Source organism: Meriones unguiculatus, chromosome 20 (assembly GCF_030254825.1).
Source record: "Meriones unguiculatus strain TT.TT164.6M chromosome 20, Bangor_MerUng_6.1, whole genome shotgun sequence".
NCBI lineage: Eukaryota > Metazoa > Chordata > Mammalia > Rodentia > Muridae > Meriones > Meriones unguiculatus.
Window position 1 is genome coordinate 23,759,906 of NC_083367.1, and position 18,809 is coordinate 23,778,714.

General features: G+C 41.2%; 1 protein-coding gene across 4 annotated transcripts in view; it reads right to left on the minus strand.

Annotated features, from left to right (window-relative positions):
• The window catches only part of Eya4 (EYA transcriptional coactivator and phosphatase 4), a 253,327-nt gene that overhangs the window by 67,158 nt on the left and 167,360 nt on the right, over window positions 1–18,809 (minus strand). For all 4 annotated transcript variants that reach the window (XM_060373192.1, XM_060373193.1, XM_060373194.1 and 1 more), the window contains exon 4: window positions 5,001–5,125. In XM_060373192.1, coding sequence (XP_060229175.1) covers window positions 5,001–5,125 — 125 coding nt within the window. The remainder of the gene's footprint in view (window positions 1–5,000; window positions 5,126–18,809) is intronic.

The following is an 18,809-nucleotide window of genomic DNA, read 5'->3' on the forward strand; positions in this document are numbered from 1 at the left end:
CCAAAATTTGTACACCTTAGGAAGGTTATCAGGAAGGACGACTCTGGCTAAGATGCTTAATCCCCATTCAGAAAGACAAAGAGGATAGATATTGGAGGAGGGAGAAAACAGGAAACAGGACAGGATCCTACAACAGAGGGCCTCTGAAAGGCTCTACCCTGCAGGATATTGAGGCAGATGTTGAGACTCATAGCCAAACTTTGGGCAGAGTGCAGGGAATCTTACAAAATGTGGAAGATAGTAAGACTAGGAGAGGACAGGAGCTCCACAAGGACAGCAACAGATCCAAAAAGTCTGGGCACAGGGGTCTTTTCTAAAACTGATACTCCAGCCAAGGACCACTCATGGAGATGGCCTGGAACCCCTGCATGGAAGTAGCCTATGACAGTTCAGTGACCAAGTGGCCTCCATAGTAATGGGAACAGGGACTGTCTCTGACATGAACTGATTTGCCTGCTCTTTGATTACTTCCCCCTGACAGGGAGGCTGCCTTACCAGGCCACAGAAGAAGACAATGCAGCTACTCCTGATGAGACCTGATAGACTAGGAAGGGGAGGAGGACCTCCCCTATCAGTGGACTGGGAAAGGGACAGGGGTGGGGAAGTGGGAGGGTGGGATTGGGAGGGGAGAAGGGAGGGAGGTACAGGGGGGATACAAAGTGAATAAACTATAATTAATAAAAATAATTATAAACAATGTACCCATAGACTTGTATTAGTCATTATGCCATATCTTCCTCAAAGCCTGTATGTTTTATGGGCTCGGAATGATTTTAAAACTATGGGGAATATTTTATAATGTGAAATCTATATTTCACATTATAAAATATTTTTTAAGTCAAGTTTATTTGAACACAGTGAAGCTCATCTATTTATGTATTGTTCTTGGCTGTATCAATAAGTAGACCTGAAATAATCATAGGTCCATATGGCCCATGAAGCCTCATCACGGATTTACTTGTGAAGTCCCCTGTCCTCCCTCCCTCCCTCGCTTCTTCTCTCCCTCCCTCATTCTCCTCCCCCCACACTTTAGTGTTAGGATTACAGGCATGCAGTACCATACCTAGCCTCCTACATTTTACATTTTACAAATGATAAAAATTTGAGGTGAAAATATAAGTCTTAGCCTACATCTTCAAATAGAGTGACATACTGGAATTAAAGTAATATCACTTCTTAATTCAGTTTAAAAATATTACAACACACTTAAGTGATAAGAGGTGGCAGAGTCTTAAGGCAATGACTCAACTTACATAAAAGCTTGTTATTAATATTTGTTTTAGTGTTGTGAAAAAACTAGGAAAATCCATTAGTTTTCCTTTTTGCTTTTTATAATAAATTCATCAAATGATCTAATTCTAATACTAAAACAAACATTAAAGTAAAGCATGTAGGGACAGCGAGTTGGTTCACCAATGAGAAGTGCAGAGGACCTGAGTTCAGTTCCCAGCACCATATCCAGGGGCCCGCAACTACCTGTCAATCCTGCTTCTGGGCTGTGTGCATGCACGCACACACAAACATACAAACACACATAGACACACAAGCGCACACAAGTGCGCCCCTCACAGAACTAAAAATAATAATGAAAGTAAGTCTTTCAAAAGTATTTTATCCTCAATAAGAGAGATCAAACAGAAGGCATTTAATTTCTGTCTTAAAGAACTGCTGAGAAATTGTTAAGTTCCATTAAAAATTCCCTATCAGCAGGCCAACCCGATTACATCATTACTTATTTCTATTACCACTTAACAATGGTATCAAAGTATTTCTAATATATTGATACTATAAGGTTGGCTTCTTTGGCCCAGTTTACACATTGATAGATCTGGAAAATTTGTGGCATGACAAGTGTTATTTTTCATACAATGTATGCTTTCAGCTTCCTTCAAAAAACTATTGTCTAATTATTATGGAACTATCTATTCAAAGAAAACTATAGTGATTTTTATTGCCAACCTATCTATTTGATAACAAAGATACCTGCAAGGAAGGCTACAATCTTCCTTTAACATAAAGGAACTAAAACTTGGGAAGGAGGAGGCCCTTGTTCAAGGCAACATAGCCAGTCAGTGTGGCTGAGTGCTATGGTCCAGATTCACGGTGCTTCTGCTGTGCATATCTTTGCCCTTACAGATGCCACCTGAGCACAGCATTAGGAGCAGGAGAAAGATGCTTCTTTGTGAGATGACATGTGGGGAATGAAATGTTCATTACAGGAGTTCACCTTTGTAACACTGCATCACACATGATTATATTGTAACCAATTTAGAACAAATACCAGTGATGGTAAGTGAATTTTACAATGTAATTGCTTTAAAAAACAGCAAAATCGGATTTTTTTTACACAAAATATTTGTGACGGAAGAAAAGCATGTGAAATTTAAATTTCAGGGTCTAGAAATACAGTTTTGTTGGAACTGGGCCACGTGCCTTAATTTATATACAGCCTAGAGCTACTTTTGCTTATAAACAGTGGAGATGAGTTATTGGAACATACCAAATGACTGTCTGACCATCATGGAAGAGTTTTTATTCTCTGGCTCTTTACTAAAAAGAATCAAGAATAACTACTTTCTGGCAACAATTTTTAAGCATGAAAAGTATATTTCAAGTATGAAAATTTAAAATATTTACAATTCAAACTATGAAAATATAAATAACAACACAATAGTATGTGCTTTTATTTGTCATATATTTTAATTTAATCTGAAATAGATCAATGTCCACCCAAACGGTATTTATTCTCATTCCTAGATGTGACCTACATATAAACCCTAAGTGTGAGTCTCTCAGGAGTATGGCTGCTTTGTTTTAACTATTGATTGCATATTAGCATTTATTCTAGGAGAATGCCTACATGTATGCATGAACTCAGTCAATATCAATGGATTAAACCATCTTAAGAGACTTAATTTATAATCTTATTTATTTATTTATTTATTTATTTATTTATTTGGGATTGGCTTTTACTATGTGGGCTGGATTAAACTTATGAGTTTTGTGCTTCAGCCTTCCAAGCAGCTGGAATTACAAGCATATTTCACTGACTTGGGCTAATGATTTTATAAACACAGCGATCATTATCAGGAATTTTTAAAGCTGTAGGATATTGAATACTAATTCTATTTTAAATTCTTTGGAACATGTATCAAAAAATATAAAATAGAAAAACCCTTGCTTCAGTATTAAGAATTTAAACTATGGGACTTTAGGGGGTCATTATTTAGATTTCTCTATATGCTTATTGGCTTAGGCCGCTCTGGTTAACCTGACTTTGTTGGGCTAAAAGAACCATGTAAGAATCTGATCATTAGCTATAAGTCAATATAATCCCCATTGGTGCAGAATTATGAAAAATATGTAAGAAAAAACCCCACTGATCTAAGCATATAAGATAAGAGTAATAGATGATGAGATAATCGAAGCCAACTGTCAACCGTGAACAGCTACTAGGCTTGTTTACTTTTCATTTTTTGCTTGTAGGTACAGAACATAGGAAAGAGGGGTGAACATAGAGGCAGCAGCAGACAGCAAACCAGAGGTCAAATGCACACACCCAAACGCATGCCGTGTACCAGTGGCTCTCATACTTGTTGCGGAAGAGGGGGTGTTGCAACTCAGCAGCCAGTCTGCTGTATTTAAAACAGTCATGTTGTCCCCTAAGAACAGGAACAGCACAGAGTTCATTGTCTGGAGATGTGCTGAGTGGACCTGAGTAATCTTCAATGCTGGCACCGGTTTGCTTTTTAGCAGGACTCTAACTGTACTGAGCCTTCTGCGTTTTCGTGCATCAGGCCTGCCTTGGTGCTCCGAAATAAAGGGATGAGGCATACAAGCCAGGTCTGCTTTCAGAGTGCTCGAACTTTTCAATCGTATCGTCTGTACTCAGCTTTGAATTCAAAGTCAACGTTATTGCTCCAGTAGTTCTGACTAAATGTCCCTAAAACCTTGCAGTCCAAAATCCATTAATTAGCTGGAATTATAGATGCGTGTTTAGAGGCAAATAAACAAGGGAAGGGTTAATCTACAAGGAGTTTGGTGTAACAACACACTATTAAACGCGGGGTAGGTTGCAATGCACACACCATGACGAAGAAAACCATGGACTTCAGATTAATTGGGAAGGGGTATATCAATCTCACAGATACGTATTTAAAATTTAAAAGAAAATATGATGTGGCAAATGTTGTTATCTGGCAATATGAACAGTTTGCTAAGTAAAACAGATTTTTGGATGAATTTGACTTTGGTTCCTAGGCTGAATCTGCAATCAACATGATGGCGAATAATTTAAAATACAATTTACATATTGCTTGTGTGCGTGCGTAAGCTGTGGCATCTCTAAATATACATAATTTACAGTTAGATCCTATGCTTTGACAACCCGACTACACTTCTTAAAATAATAATAATGGAGAATATTTGAAGTAATGACTTAGTGTTATCATAATTTGTGGTGTAATTATGATTTAATAAAATGAGAAAATTATCTGGAAAATACCGTTCTCCTTCACATCAATGCTAGGTGCCATAGTATTATTCTATTTTTTTTTAAAAAATGCAGCAGATATAAATATTTTATTGCCTTTTAAATCAATTGCAACAAACACCATTTTAATGAAAAGTGTGGGGGTAATACTTTGGCTTAAAATGTAAATGAAAACAAATATAGAATTTTCAGATCCACACACACATATGTATGTGATGATATCTTTTATCCAGAGTTTTTAAAGTCTGTGGAATATTTACAAGGAAAGAGGTAACTGTTATGTTTCTCGGGACTACATATTCTCTGTGACTATTCACAGCTATAGATAAGGGAGTGAGCTTTCAAGGTACGCAGAACGCTAAGAAGGAATTAGCTGGATTTCCCTGCCTGTAGTTCTGATTGTGGCATCTCTAGCAGGATAGCTGTTGGTTAGCAACCCCTGACGTGAAAACCTGAAGCAAACCCGAAGCGTCGAGGTCACACTGCGCACCTGTGGGATGGCACTCACCTCCTGTCCCATTGGTTGTGACGGAAGTGTTGTTGAGACTGGACTTATCCAGCTTAGAGCTTCCGGGTGCATCACTGCCTCCAACCAAGGCATGAGGACTTGCTAGGTCTTGCATGTCCATAGACCTGTTCGGATAGGAACAACAGAGATCAAACTGAAATATCAGCTAATATTTCTTTTTCCTTCAAATCTGTGCGTGTTCAGGTATGGTCAGTTACAGTACACTGCAGCCAGGACTAGATTCCACAGTGAGAAACCATGATTTTTTTTCTGCTCTGTGGCCCTACATGTGTGCCCCATGGAATGACGCAAAGGAAAGAGCAGACCCTGGTCATCACTGTCAACAAACACAAAGACAGATAAAGCTAGCGAATTTCTTAGAAGAGGTCGAACCGAACCGGACTCAGGAAAAAGGTATTCCCCAAACCAATTAGCAATTGAAGAGAATTCCAGGGAAGAGGCTTTTAAAAGGTGTAGACGTGGAAATGTCTGCTCTGTATTCGTGAGGAGCTCTGTTCAAATCCCCAGCCTCACCCAAAAACCAGGCATGGTGGATCTTGTCTGTCATCCCAAAGCTGAAGAATGCAGGTAAGTGCTCACTGAATGTGCGAGCCAGAGAAATGAGTGTGCTCAAGGTTCAGGAACAAACCTTAGAAAATGAGACTGGGAGTCATTGCAAAAAGTACCCAGAGCCATCCTATGGCTTTTACATACATGTGCACTCTCGTACACACACATGAGCACACCCACAGGTGAACATACACATATGCCACGCAGACACACATCACAAAAATAAAGTATGTTTTTTTTCAAAATTCAATCAAAAGAAAGCTTTGAAGATAGTCCACTACTGAATGCTAACAAACATTTGTGGAAAAGTGATAGTATGCAAATTAGGTTGGCTGAGTGTAGGTGGCAATCCTTGTTTTCCCGATGATGGCATTTTCCTGACTCGGAGCTCAACAGAAGACAAAGGTAGTTTCAAGAAGAAGAGCGTAGATCCGTACTTCTTACAAACACAGACAAGAAGTTAGGCTACTATCAAAAGGAAACCAGAGAGAGAAAAAAAAAGCTGTTTTGGGACTAGTGTGGTTTATCCTGGAAATGCAAGGTAGCCTTAACATGTGGCGAGCAACATAATGCAAACTGTTCACAAATACTATGTCCGTAGTTACAAAAATTTACTGAGTAATATTCACCATCCATCATGACATACATCTTCGCAACCTAGACCAAGAAGTTTTCCCTTATCTATAAAAAAACATTCCTGAAACCCCCTACAGCTCCAACACATTCGATGAGGAAATACTGAATTCTTTCAGAGCAAAGGGTGAGATGTGCCATCCATTTGGGCGCAGTGTTTTCTGGCAGCATTAAACAGGCAAGGGATAATAAAATAATGCCAAGGAATAAAGACAGAAAGTAAAATGATGTGTAGATGTTTAAGGCCGCTCCTCTTTAGTCATCTCTGTCTCAAATATGACTTTTTTTTTTTTTTAGAAAGTGTTGAGATCTACCTCGTGAACAACCCAAATATAAATATACAAGGACTTTCTCATCAATAAACAAAAACAAAAAGTGGAGCAGGGCACAGTGGCATAAGCCTGTAACCCTAGCACTCTGACAGAAAGAGGCAGGCAGATCTCTGTGAACTTGAGGCCAGCCTGGTCTATAAGCAAGTCCAGGACAGCCAAGACTACACAGAGAAATGGAAAAGCGTTGTCTTCATCCTCAATCAGTATATAGTTCAGACATTATGAGGGTGGTGGATTGTCAAGGGAGTTGGGAGTTGAGCAGCTCATGGGATAGCTATGGTTCAGCTTACCCCAAGAAGTTTCTGAACCACGGTCAGATACCTTGCCATAGCTTCCATGCAACAGAAAGGGCGTGTGCATGTGGTAAATTAATTAACAAAAGAAGACAAACACTGTGCTTTTGAATTCATTGAGCTTTTGTATGCAAGCTGTAAATATCGTGACAAATCAGGGAAACCTAGTGGACAGAAAGCACATTAGCTAGAAGTAGGCATGTGTCTGACCGAGGCTCTAGAATCCACAGACAAGACTTGACTGGGCCTCCATGAAGGGTGATATTACTTGAATATGTTGTCCCCTTCTTTACACCTCTACTAACAGAAAACAAGTAGAAATTACTTAGAGATAAAAATGTAAACAGAGGTGTACATCGTCCAGACGCTTGTGTTTCATAACCAATGACTCAAGGAATTAAAGGTGGCTTGAACGAGACATATTGGGAGAAATAGAAGGTCACTTCTCTATCAGGCAAACAGATGCTGTGTCCACAGCACCTTCTGTCACCTGCTAGTTTTCACTTGTGCCCTTTCACAGCAACAAGCCACAGTCATCAATCAGTCAGCATGTCTGGACTCAGTGAGTCCTTCAGCCCATCATTGAAACTGAGGATGAAGTGGGGGATCCTCCCAGTGATAGCCCCCAAATCACCGACTCACATTCTACTAAATGCCTTAGCTGGTTCCCACCAAAACTAAGTCTTCTGTGTATGAGAAGGCAGAGTCTGTGCCTTGGAATTTAAGGTTTAGAATATTTGCAGCCCACTGATGGGACAGACAGTAACTTAAGCTTAAGAGTCAGGAACAATATCTCTGAAACTGTTAGCTGGATTTTGATTGGTTCAAATAAAGGGCCTCAAGGGAGGCTTCTAGTCAGGGGCATTACTGAAGACTAAAGTAGTGTGGGGACTCCCAGCCAATTTGGATTGTGTACAAGATGTGTAAGCCAGAAAATCAGTCAGGGGTGAGAGAACGGAGCATACACTGCAGAAGGGCACAGAGGAGAAACAAAACGTGTTCTTCTGCAAAACAACAACTACAAAAATCAGCCTCTGACATGAACGCAGTCCTGGTGTGCTGCAATCCAGTCCACAGGAAATGAAAACGCAGCTGTCTGGATGTTTACATGCATGTTTTAGTGGGTTGAAGCCTCCTCCAATTAGAGGAGTCTTTAGCAAACAGAAGTATGTCACGACTACTGTGCACACAGAAGTGTCTTCCTGTTGTCTCTGTGTCTGCTTTGTAATACATTTACTCGTCAAACCTCAGATACTTTGAAAGTTCGATAGTAATAGAATAGTTTTTGAAAAATTACGAACGTCAATACAAGCATCTAGTTTGCCTGGCGGAATACTGCTCATTACATTTAAAGGTGGCCTTCCTGTCCTCCTACAATGTCTACTATACTCCTTTCTCATGAGTCTTATGTCATAAGGCCTTTAAACGCAAAGCTCTGTCTGGACAGTTTAAACAAGTGAGCTTAAGGTTAGCCTGACATGGTCCCTAAAAAGAGGAAATGAGAGAATTTCAAGACACGGGAAGTCGTTTCTTGATTCTTTTCTAGAGTTTTTATTGTTTGTAGCAGAGATGGAATTTGATTTGAATAGCTGGTGTCCTTTTCGAACCAAAGAAAGGGCAAACCGTAAGTTTGTGTGCTGCAGAACCTATTCCAACTCAGACACTGAGATTCACTCTTTGCAGATCCTAGTAATGAGTCATGGCCCTGTTTATTTATAGAGTCCCTCCATCAGCTGTTCAGGACCCAAAAAATGCAAGGGCCCTAGACTCCCAACAACGCTGTTACACCAGGTTTCTCTATGTGTGTATGAGATGGACATTGCAGGGGCAAAGTTCTGGATCCCAAATTCTCAGTTGTCTACCAAGAAAACCTGCATGCTGACCGCTGGATACAGGTTTGGTGTTTGCTTTTGCTCATAACGTCACTTACTACACAACGTAACCACCTATTTTTCTTAGCTGAAATGCAGAAGCACCATAAACATTTCTCGTCATCTGACTATAGCGCGAGGCGCCAGAAGAGCATGGACTGTTTCTGTTGGGAGGGAGTTCTGTCACATCCACAACTGTTATGATGACACAGAGTATCTCGTCATGATAAAGCCTGGAAAATAACATGGCAACAAAAAAGATTTAGACCAGGTGACCTGAACCACTTGAAGTCAGATTCCATGTCGTTCAGTGAACTCTGCTTGGGCGTCTCCCTGTTCAGTGAACTCTGCTTGGGCATCTCCCTGTTCTAAGCACAGTTCTAGGAACACAAGGAACTTTTAGGCTACAAATACAAAGATATGGCCAGTTCTATGACACAAACGTTTGCTGAATTTTCGTGTGCATAAACATACATGTGTGTGTATGTATGTATTCACACACACACATACACACATTAAAAAATCCTTGAAATTTCCCCCAAATGTGTATGCATGTGTGTTAGAGAGAAAAAAATGGGGTGGGGAAAGGATGGAGGAATGAAGGGAGAGGAAGAGAAATCGTATACATAGATACAAAAAAATAGCTTATGAAAACAGAAGAATAAAGCTGACAGCGAGGGAAAGAGTAGAGCACACCACACTGAAAACCAGCTCTCATTTTCTGAGACAAGCACAGGACTATGGGGACATAAGCACCAGCATCAGGCAGGACTATGGGGACATAAGCACCAGCATCAGGCAGGACTATGGGGACATAAGCACCAGCATCAGGCAGGACTATGGGGACATAAGCACCAGCATCAGACAGGACTATGGGGACATAAGCACCAGCATCAGGCAGGACTATGGGGACATAAGCACCAGCATCAGACAGGACTATGGGGACATAAGCACCAGCATCAGGCAGGACTATGGGGACATAAGCACCAGCATCAGACAGGACTATGGGGACATAAGCACCAGCATCAGGCAGGACTATGGGGACATAAGCACCAGCATCAGACAGGACTATGGGGACATAAGCACCAGCATCAAGCAGGACTATGGGGACATAAGCACCAGCATCAGACAGGACTATGGGGACATAAGCACCAGCATCAGGCCACCTTACTCCGGCACATTTCTGAATAGGTCTAGATGTTCTTGCAGTGGCTGTGGCTCTGAGACAGGCCTCTGTTTGCAGTTGTGACACCTCTCTGCCTCTTGGTACCTGTGTCTGGTAGACAGGCAGTCCCGGGAGGAGGCCTTCACCAACTCAGCTCCCCAAACATGGTCAGAGCTAAGTGAGCTGTGCTAAGAAGGAAGCACAGGAGGAAGGTCTCTTGATCTTTAGTGAGAGGGACCAGAGAGAGGGGCTATATGAACATTTCCCAGCCCCTTGACAACTGTCCTGCGTTTGCCTTACAAAAGGCCAACAGGAGCACTCACAGTGTGGAATTCATTTGTCAGAGTGATCCCAGTCCCTGGAGCCAAAGCAAATAAAAGCAAGAACATACTCCGCTCTGGGTACTTTTACTGTCCTCATTTTCAGGACTCACAACTCTCCATTTGAAGCCTGGAACTCTCTCCTCTCTCTCCCTGTCTCTTTCTCTCTGTCTCCTTCTCCCCTTTGACTCCAACAATTATTATTCAGATAAAACATGAGTCCTCTAACTCCACCCTCAAGAACTGTGAGCAAATGCTTTAAACTCAGGACAGCATGTCTCCATTTTGGATTTTCAAAAGAGTGCCTTCACTGGGAAACAAAGAAAAGGACAGAACTCCCCCCAGCTCCTTCCAGCATTATTTCAATGGAGCAGGAGTCAAATTTCTATAAGATCAGTTACAAACCATGGTTAATGAAGCAGGAAATTATTTTCCTCTAGCAAATAGTGGGGTAAAGCCATAAGGCCACAATCAAAACATTCAATGCCATCAATTACACTGAGAAATATATCAACTCTTTCTGTTCAGGGACGCTCTGCCAGGAGTTGCAAATCTTATATAGGAGAAACATTTCCAGTGTTGCACCAACAAGAACAAAGCCATGAATACAATTCTCAAAATGAAGATAGTTGCCTCTTAAAATAATTCAGTTTCTGTTTCTGGTGGGACAAACCATGGTTTCAACAGAAAACACCATGTTTTGCTCTAGTCTAAGTGTAGGGTTAAGATCAGGTACTGTCGACTCTAACCTGAGCATTGTTAAACCTTATCTCTGTTATTTACCAATCGTGGCATCTTAGGCTCAAAACCGAAGTTAATAAGTAGACAAATATAATTTAATGTGAGGATAAAATATCCACTGGAGATAAATAAATCCTCATATGGCACACTCAGTTTAGGGGACTGTGTATTTAATAAGTGTTTTTGCTTAGTAAAATTACTTCTTCAGTGTTGACAGCACACACCTGCTCTGTCTGAAAACATACTAAAGAAAATCACTCACTCAGTAAGAAACCCATTTCATTTCCAGATAATGGTCAATATTAAAGAGTTTCATATCCACATTTTCCTTAGAACGTAAGAAAACAGGCCTTTTGACACACTCAGACTAAATCTTCCTCCCTAAGTCAGGCCTTTTAATATCAAGAAATCATAATCAAATGATGTTTCCTTGTCCAGTTGTGCATCTCCCTTTCTTTCAGCATTCTCAGCCATTACAAGCTCTGCCTGTTATCAGGGTTCTTAGCCATCTGTAGATATATAGTCTATCTAGATGTATAGTTACAACCCCCTCCACTAGTGGCAAAGTTTTGGTGGCTCTCCCTCTCTACCTCACGAGTCTGCCTGAGTAGTCCTCCTACCTGACAGTCTTAACTGTGGCTGTAACCGGGTCACAGAAGTCCCCACACCTGTGTGCAGGCAGAGGCTGTGTTTACCCCACAATGCCCCATGCTTTTAGCATTGGCCCCTAAATGGAGAGCCTTCCTCCAAAAGCCACAGTTTGGGACTGAACCTACTGTTACGTCCTGTCCTGCTAAATCACAACTCTGAACTTCAGTGTTCTCCTCTTCAGTGCCACATTTCCATAATCTTGCTTACCGTGTCACCAGTGTCCTCCCAATATAAAAGGGGGGAGCAATCCAACTTCAGGACTGGCCTTGAAGGCAGCAGCAGCTCACCACCGGATTTCGCTCCTCTGAGACAATGCGCTGATGTAACACAAGTTGTGGCTTTGTCTCCTGAAGAGGCCTCGCTCTCTTACACACGCACACACACAAACACACACATACACACATTCACACATGTACCCCTCCCCACATACTCACAGGCACACTCTCACATGCACACATGCACGCATGCATGAATGCACACACACACACACACACACTGTTAAATTCTGTATTAGAATGCTTGCCTTCATTCTCTCTTTCCGGCACTGGCATCACGAAAGACTAGTGAGCGGCTTTGGAAGGCTTCGGGGGACTTAGGCTAGAGTCGCATGATCATTGGCCTCTATTGATTTACACTTAACAATTCAAGAATTTTACTTCGGAGTCAACAATTCACAAGCAATCCAGTGGTGGACAATGTGTCATGTGCAGAAACAATAATGACAATGTAGACGAGAGCAAACTTTCACAAGGCCCACTCCTAGACAAAGAGCTGCAGGAAATTAATGGTAGCTGAGAGAGAACCAGTGTTCTCCAGGAACAAGCTTCCTGTTAGGTTATCCAAGCCCAAGTGGTCCATTCTAAAAACACGCACATACTGGCAACCTTGTGTGAACTCAGTAGGTTACACATACACCATAAACACACACCAACACACACACACGAAAAAAACACATACACAGATGCATACCAACACTAGGTCTTCAATTTCAGAGAGAGAGGGGGACACAGCAAGAGTTGGGGGAGGATTTAAGGGGTTGAATGGTGTAAATACAGTACTTGCATGTAAAATCTCCAGCCCTTAAAATTTTATGTAAAAAAGAAGCCACATTGAGTTTTTCTTAGGTAAAACTGACAGTAAAAGACACACCAGGAAGGCGCTTCGTCAGTGCTATATGGGAATGTGGAACACGAGTTTGAGTTCATGATCACTACCTTGCAAAAGTTAGTGTCTGTGTGTGTTGGTGGTTTTCCAAGTAGCTTCTCGGGTTTCCAAGGCTTACTAAATAACAGGGAGCCTCTCCCTGAGACAGGCATTCTCCACTCCCTTCCAAGACATTTTGTGTCTTTGTGAGGTTACTCAACCCATTCACTTTGAGCGCTAGGAAGTTAGCACCTGCCACGAGGTATCAAAATGTGAAATATGATGAGAGGTCCCTGTGATAAGTGTCTGACCTTAACAAAAAATAAAAAAAAAAAATAAAAAAATAAGACCTCTGAGTCAGTGATGGAAATAAACTTTCAGCAATATCCACCCAGAGTGTTATGTAGTCTTCACTGTAATTGCACGTATGTCCTATTCTGCTAAGGGCAGTGACGGAGTTTGCAGTTCACAGAACAGCAGTGCCAGATGATGTCAGCGAATGTCCCCACCCCCAATGTCCCTTCCTTAGGACACTGTAACAGGATAGTCTCCACGGGGGCGGAGGGGGGGAAAAGCCACCAAGCCATCTCAGCAATAGGACCCTGTGGCCCATTTCTCATCTGGCGTAATAGTTCACGGAGCAGATCCAACACAATGCAGTGCCCTTGAAATCAGCAGTACTTTAGCACTGTGCTCAGTGCCAAAGAGCAAGATGAGAAATGGGGCTGGTATAAATATTCAATTGGGGAGTTATGGCCAATCTCCTTGCGATGCGTGTTGATGCAACTCAACACTGCTCCACCTGGTCCCTGCTGGCTCCCCCGTGTCTACGAGGGGCTGGCAGCTGGGAGGCAGGCTGAGCCTGGGAGACCTTTTAATTTGCTGTGTGATCACAGGGGCAGGCAGAAGGGAAGATAATGCATGTGCCCGGATTCCGTTACAGAGCTGTCTCTTTGCAGGTGGGAGGCACCTTTGCCTGCGGAGAACTCAATGCTTCCGTCTGTTAAGATCCCTTAGGAAATAAATGACTGGCAGTTTGCAAACACGGGACATGGAATAAAGTGCTTTGATGTGCCCTTATGATGAAGGTCCTGGCAAAAATAATAATAAATGAACCGAAAGACCATTTTGTTAGATTTATTTGCAATCTTGTCGGAGCTGAGCCTTGAACTTACAATGTGGCGGAGGACAACCTTAAGCTTTCTTATCTCCTACCTCCCTGTTTTCAATTTTTAGTTCTTTCCCCAAACCAGACTTCTTTGTAACTTCTCCATGGAAAATACAAATGGCAGCTTCTAAAACCTGAAATAGGCATGTAAAATGTAGGATGAGAGAGACCTTGGATCATGGTCTCACACATCTCTGTATCACAAAAGCATTTTAATAGTGTAGACATTCAGATGTGTCCAAAGTATGGGCACCTATGGGGAACACAAGGCATTTTACATCTACATCATCTAACAGCTTCTGAAACCTTGATAGCAAGATGGCCATCATGTGAGCCTTGACAGTAAAGACTTGCCATGCATTTGAAGGACACAAACCTCAACAACTTGTGACAACTTGTCAATGACAAGAGGGGAGAATGCAGCTGTATTCCATCAAGTATGAATCAGAACAAGCTAACCAAAAGACTGAGGGGTGGGTCAGGCAATGTGAGCAAGAATATTTTTACACAAAGAGTGGTGCTGATTACAAAGCAAAATTATCAACTTACTAAAATTGACTTGGAGGTGTTATTATAAACCCTCTTCGATTTATAATGGGTTGATGTTCTAATACATTCATTGCACATTTTAAAACAGTTTAAGTCAAGAAATGAATTGAATGAATATAATTAATGAACAACATCCTAGCTTTCATTAGCCTACCTTAAATATGCTAAGAATACTTCCAGAGCCTATATGTACTCAAGATCAGGTCACACAAAACTTATCTCAACTGTTGCACATCTCCTGTAATTTACTGATTAACATGCTGAAAAAGAAACTATGGTTGCACCATTGGCATGCTTTTACATTGTTAGAAAGCCAAGAAATCATATCCAGTTAAACCATTGTAAGTTGGAACCATCTACTTTCTTATTGTATAGCACTTCTTTCAAACTTTCCATCTTTCTTGTCTTGTTTCTATGCTCAGCTAGCTTTAGTTTACTCTACACGGGAACAAACTGCAATGTTTTAATTTTCTCTTCCAGGGTCACACTTACTTTAGGAGAGCCTGTTTTCCTATTGTAATTATGGCACCTACTGATTCAACTAAGACAGGTCTTCTTCACCATCAAGCCCTTCCATCTCGCTTACAGTCATTCCAGATTCCTTGTTCCTTACTCCTGATGTAAAACCTGACGCCCTATTTCTTTGACATTGTCCTCAAAGTGATTCCCCTCCTCCCAGAATTCCAAGGGCTCCTCCCACCCCCAAACACTTGCCCTTCTCCAGACCTACCCAATGCTTCCCCAGACTAAACCATATACACTGTTCTCTTTTCTCTGAAACACTGACTCCCCAGGTACCCTCTGTTATGCACAGATCTCCTTTGTCCAGAGATTCCTTTCCATGCCATCTTTATTTAAAACAGCGGTCTATTATATTAGAGCTGCCAACCATCTCCTTACATTGCCCCATTCTTCTTTATGGCAGCGATCAACCTAACATTTTATATTTTTTTAAATCTGTGTTCTCTCCCTATTCCCCTTTCCTCCCTCCTTCTACCCCCACCCCCTCTGGAATGTACACTCCATGAGAATAGGGAGACCTTGTTCATTTCTGTTTCTCCAAAAGCTTGATTTGGGCTGGTGCTAAATTAACATTTGCTGGATAAACAAACAAAATTTTCAAAAATATCCCAAACCCACTTAGCTAAACCTAGTTATTTCATCTTATCGTACTGCTCCATATTACTAGGTTTTTAAAACAATATATTTTTATTTTGTGTGTCTGAGTGTTTGACCTGCATGTATGTCTATGCACCTCTACTGTATGTAGTATGCAAGGAGGAGAGAAGAGAGAGTTGTGTCTCCTGGATCTGGAGTTACAGGAGGCCGTAAGCTGCCTGTCTGTGCTGGGGTCCTTGTCTGGGTTCTCCACAAGAACAGCAGCAAGGGTTCTTAACTGCTGAGCCAATTCTCCAGCCCCAATATTAAACGTTTTCTATAGGTCTTGGAGAGGTAACTCAGTGGTTAAGAGTACTTCGTGTTCTTGGAGAAGACCTGAGTTCTATTCCCAGGACCCACACTGGGTGGTTCACAGTGGCCTGTAACTGCCCTTAAGGATCTGACCCCTTCATCTGTCCTCTATAGGCATCTGAATTCCTGTGCTTGTACACATGAACACACACACACACACACACACACACACACACACACACACACACACGCTCGAGATAGAAACTAGCCCTCTGCCGCCCTTTCTCCTGCCAATCATTGTGGAACTTGGAGCTTGAGATTTTATGCAACTACTCATTGGTAGTGTATTTATCACAACCCAACAAACTACTGCAAACGAATCCATAAAGGGACTCCAGGCTAGCTACTTCCTAATTACTGATCTAATATGCGTTTTCATTTGGTTTTGCCCTGTTCCCTTCATTCATTCTCCAACTACACTTTGTCACTTGTGATGTCAGGCTGCTCCCTCCCAGTTTTACCTAATCCTTAGGTAGTGAGCTTCACTGAGTCATTACAGCCTCGCTCAATTCCCATTTTCTTTTACCTGAGTTTTCTTTTACTTGAGTTTGTGCGGGCATTCATCTCTCACTACCAAAGATCTGTGAAATTAATCCAATATCAGTTCTAGAAAACGGAAGCCTAATTCTTCTAAGTCAGTGGTTACTTCTGAAACCATCGTCAGGCATCTTAGGCTGTGCCAATGGAACCAAGGGGTGCACTGGAGACATGCTGGGCTCATCTTCATTCTTCTGCACATATCGAGCTGTGTGTTGGCTACATGGGAATGAGGAGCACGTGGCCCCAACTTGTATTTCCAGTCATCATTCTCTCATGAGAGGAGTAGGAACTGTGGAGGGTGGGGCGGATGGAGACAAAGGAGAGTGTTTCCTTGATGACATCACTGTGCTCCTGGGTCAGCTCTTAGAGGCCACTTCACCTCTGGAATTCTGGACATGTGAGCACTATGTAACAATCACCCATTGTTCAACCCAAGGTGTGTCAGTTTCTCCATTACTTGCATTTGAAAACATTATAAGTGACACAACTGTTCTTCCTTGGTTTCTTGACGTCAAGTTTGGCCATCAATTCCCAGTCTTCTTTAGGGACATCTTGACCTTTTTATGTCCTTAGCTTGCAGACTAAGACATCGAATTCCTCTCCTTCAAGACAAGCACTCTTTGGGGAAAATTATACATGGGTTTATGCCCTCATAAGCTGGCTTTTATTGTTCTTGTTTGTTCTCTAATCGATTCTAATCCATCTTTTATCAGTCCTCTTTTCTGAACACCAATGCATACCTTCCACATTTCCAGTTTTATACTGGCCACCTACAGGGATTTTTCAGATTCTTCAAGTTTCAAACATTTACAGCAACACTCACTATCCTCTCTGTCCCGCCCTCCCTACATACACTCATATTCAAATGCATGATTAGATTAAATATGCAAATAAAAACCCGTGTGTGTTTTCCAGCCTTCAATCTTTATTCAGTTTATCTGTACTGTTACTGATGTTGCCCAAATAAATGCTAAAGTAGCCATTCACTTTGTCCTAATCACAGTCTATAGATGTTCTCACTAATTATTCATGTAAACCATTTTAGGAGGCTACACGATCACACAGAATTTTAGCTGGACCCTTCTCTCTAATGTATACCCTGTAATGGTACTGTCACAATGACCTGACAAAGCACGCTGCTTCCTGTTTATTCTTTCGTTGTCTCTGTACCTCATTCCCCACACAGTCACAGTGTTTCCTCTCCTCAAATTCACACATAATCATGCCACTTCCCTCCCTAAATCTCTCTCCTACCCAGTCTTAAAGAGGGAAGTATTCTGTGGTTCCAGATCAAATATCTTAACAAATAATTTCAATAATTTCTACATTTCTACTTCAAAGCTGAGTGAAATGAGAAAGTAACATGGATTTTAAAAACTTTTAACTTTTAAATTTTATTTCATGCATGCATAGTTGTGTACCACATGCATGCCTAGTGCTCTTAGAGGCCACAGAGGGTGTCAGGTCCCCTAGATCTGGAGTTACAAATGATTGTGAACCGCTGGGAATTGAAACTTGGTCTTCTGGAAGAGAAGACGTTTCACTTAATCTCTGAGCCATCTCTCCAGCCACCTAGCTGTGATGTATGTATGTGTGTGTGCATGGGTATGTGTGTGTATGTGTATGTATATGTATGCATATGATTTAGGAAGAACATAGTCTTAGCTATGGCAAATATATATCATCACAATAAACCAGAGCTGGAATATCTTTTTGAGCTTGAAAATTCTCACATTATTTTTATGTTCTACCTGTCTAGACTTGTATTAGAGCTATTGAGTTAATTTTAATCTATATTAATAAATAAAAGTTCTGTAAAATGTGTGTTTGTTTAATTGTCACTGTTGGGCAGAGAAAGCTTTCTAAACTTAGAGTTAATGAAGTAATTAGTTCAGCCTGGTTGAGACAAAGTCTCATTCTGTGTGCCAGGCTTGTCTTGAATGCATCACAACCTCCTGGCTCAGCTTTGGGAGTGCTGGGATTACAAGTGGGAGAAACAATGTTTGGTTTAAGCTCAGAATTTAAATACTACATTTAAAATAAATGAATATAGTATTCTACTGATCTCATGGTTCTATTTAAGACACTATTTTGAAAAAAATAACATATGTTAAATTTTTTCCCCTCTAGAAATAAGGATTCTGTGTTTGTTTTTCTACTGTGTAGTAGACAATTTCATGCCTTTATTCAATTATTAACAAATACCTGAGTATGTAGACTCTTGGATTTTTTTTTTCCAACAAGATTGACAAATTTTCTGTGCCTTCTGCGGTGTGTGTTTTAGTGTGTGGTGAAGGGAGAAAACGGAGTTTCCTTCCATTGCAATTGCTACTGGCTTTAAATATTTTGCCACGCATTACTTC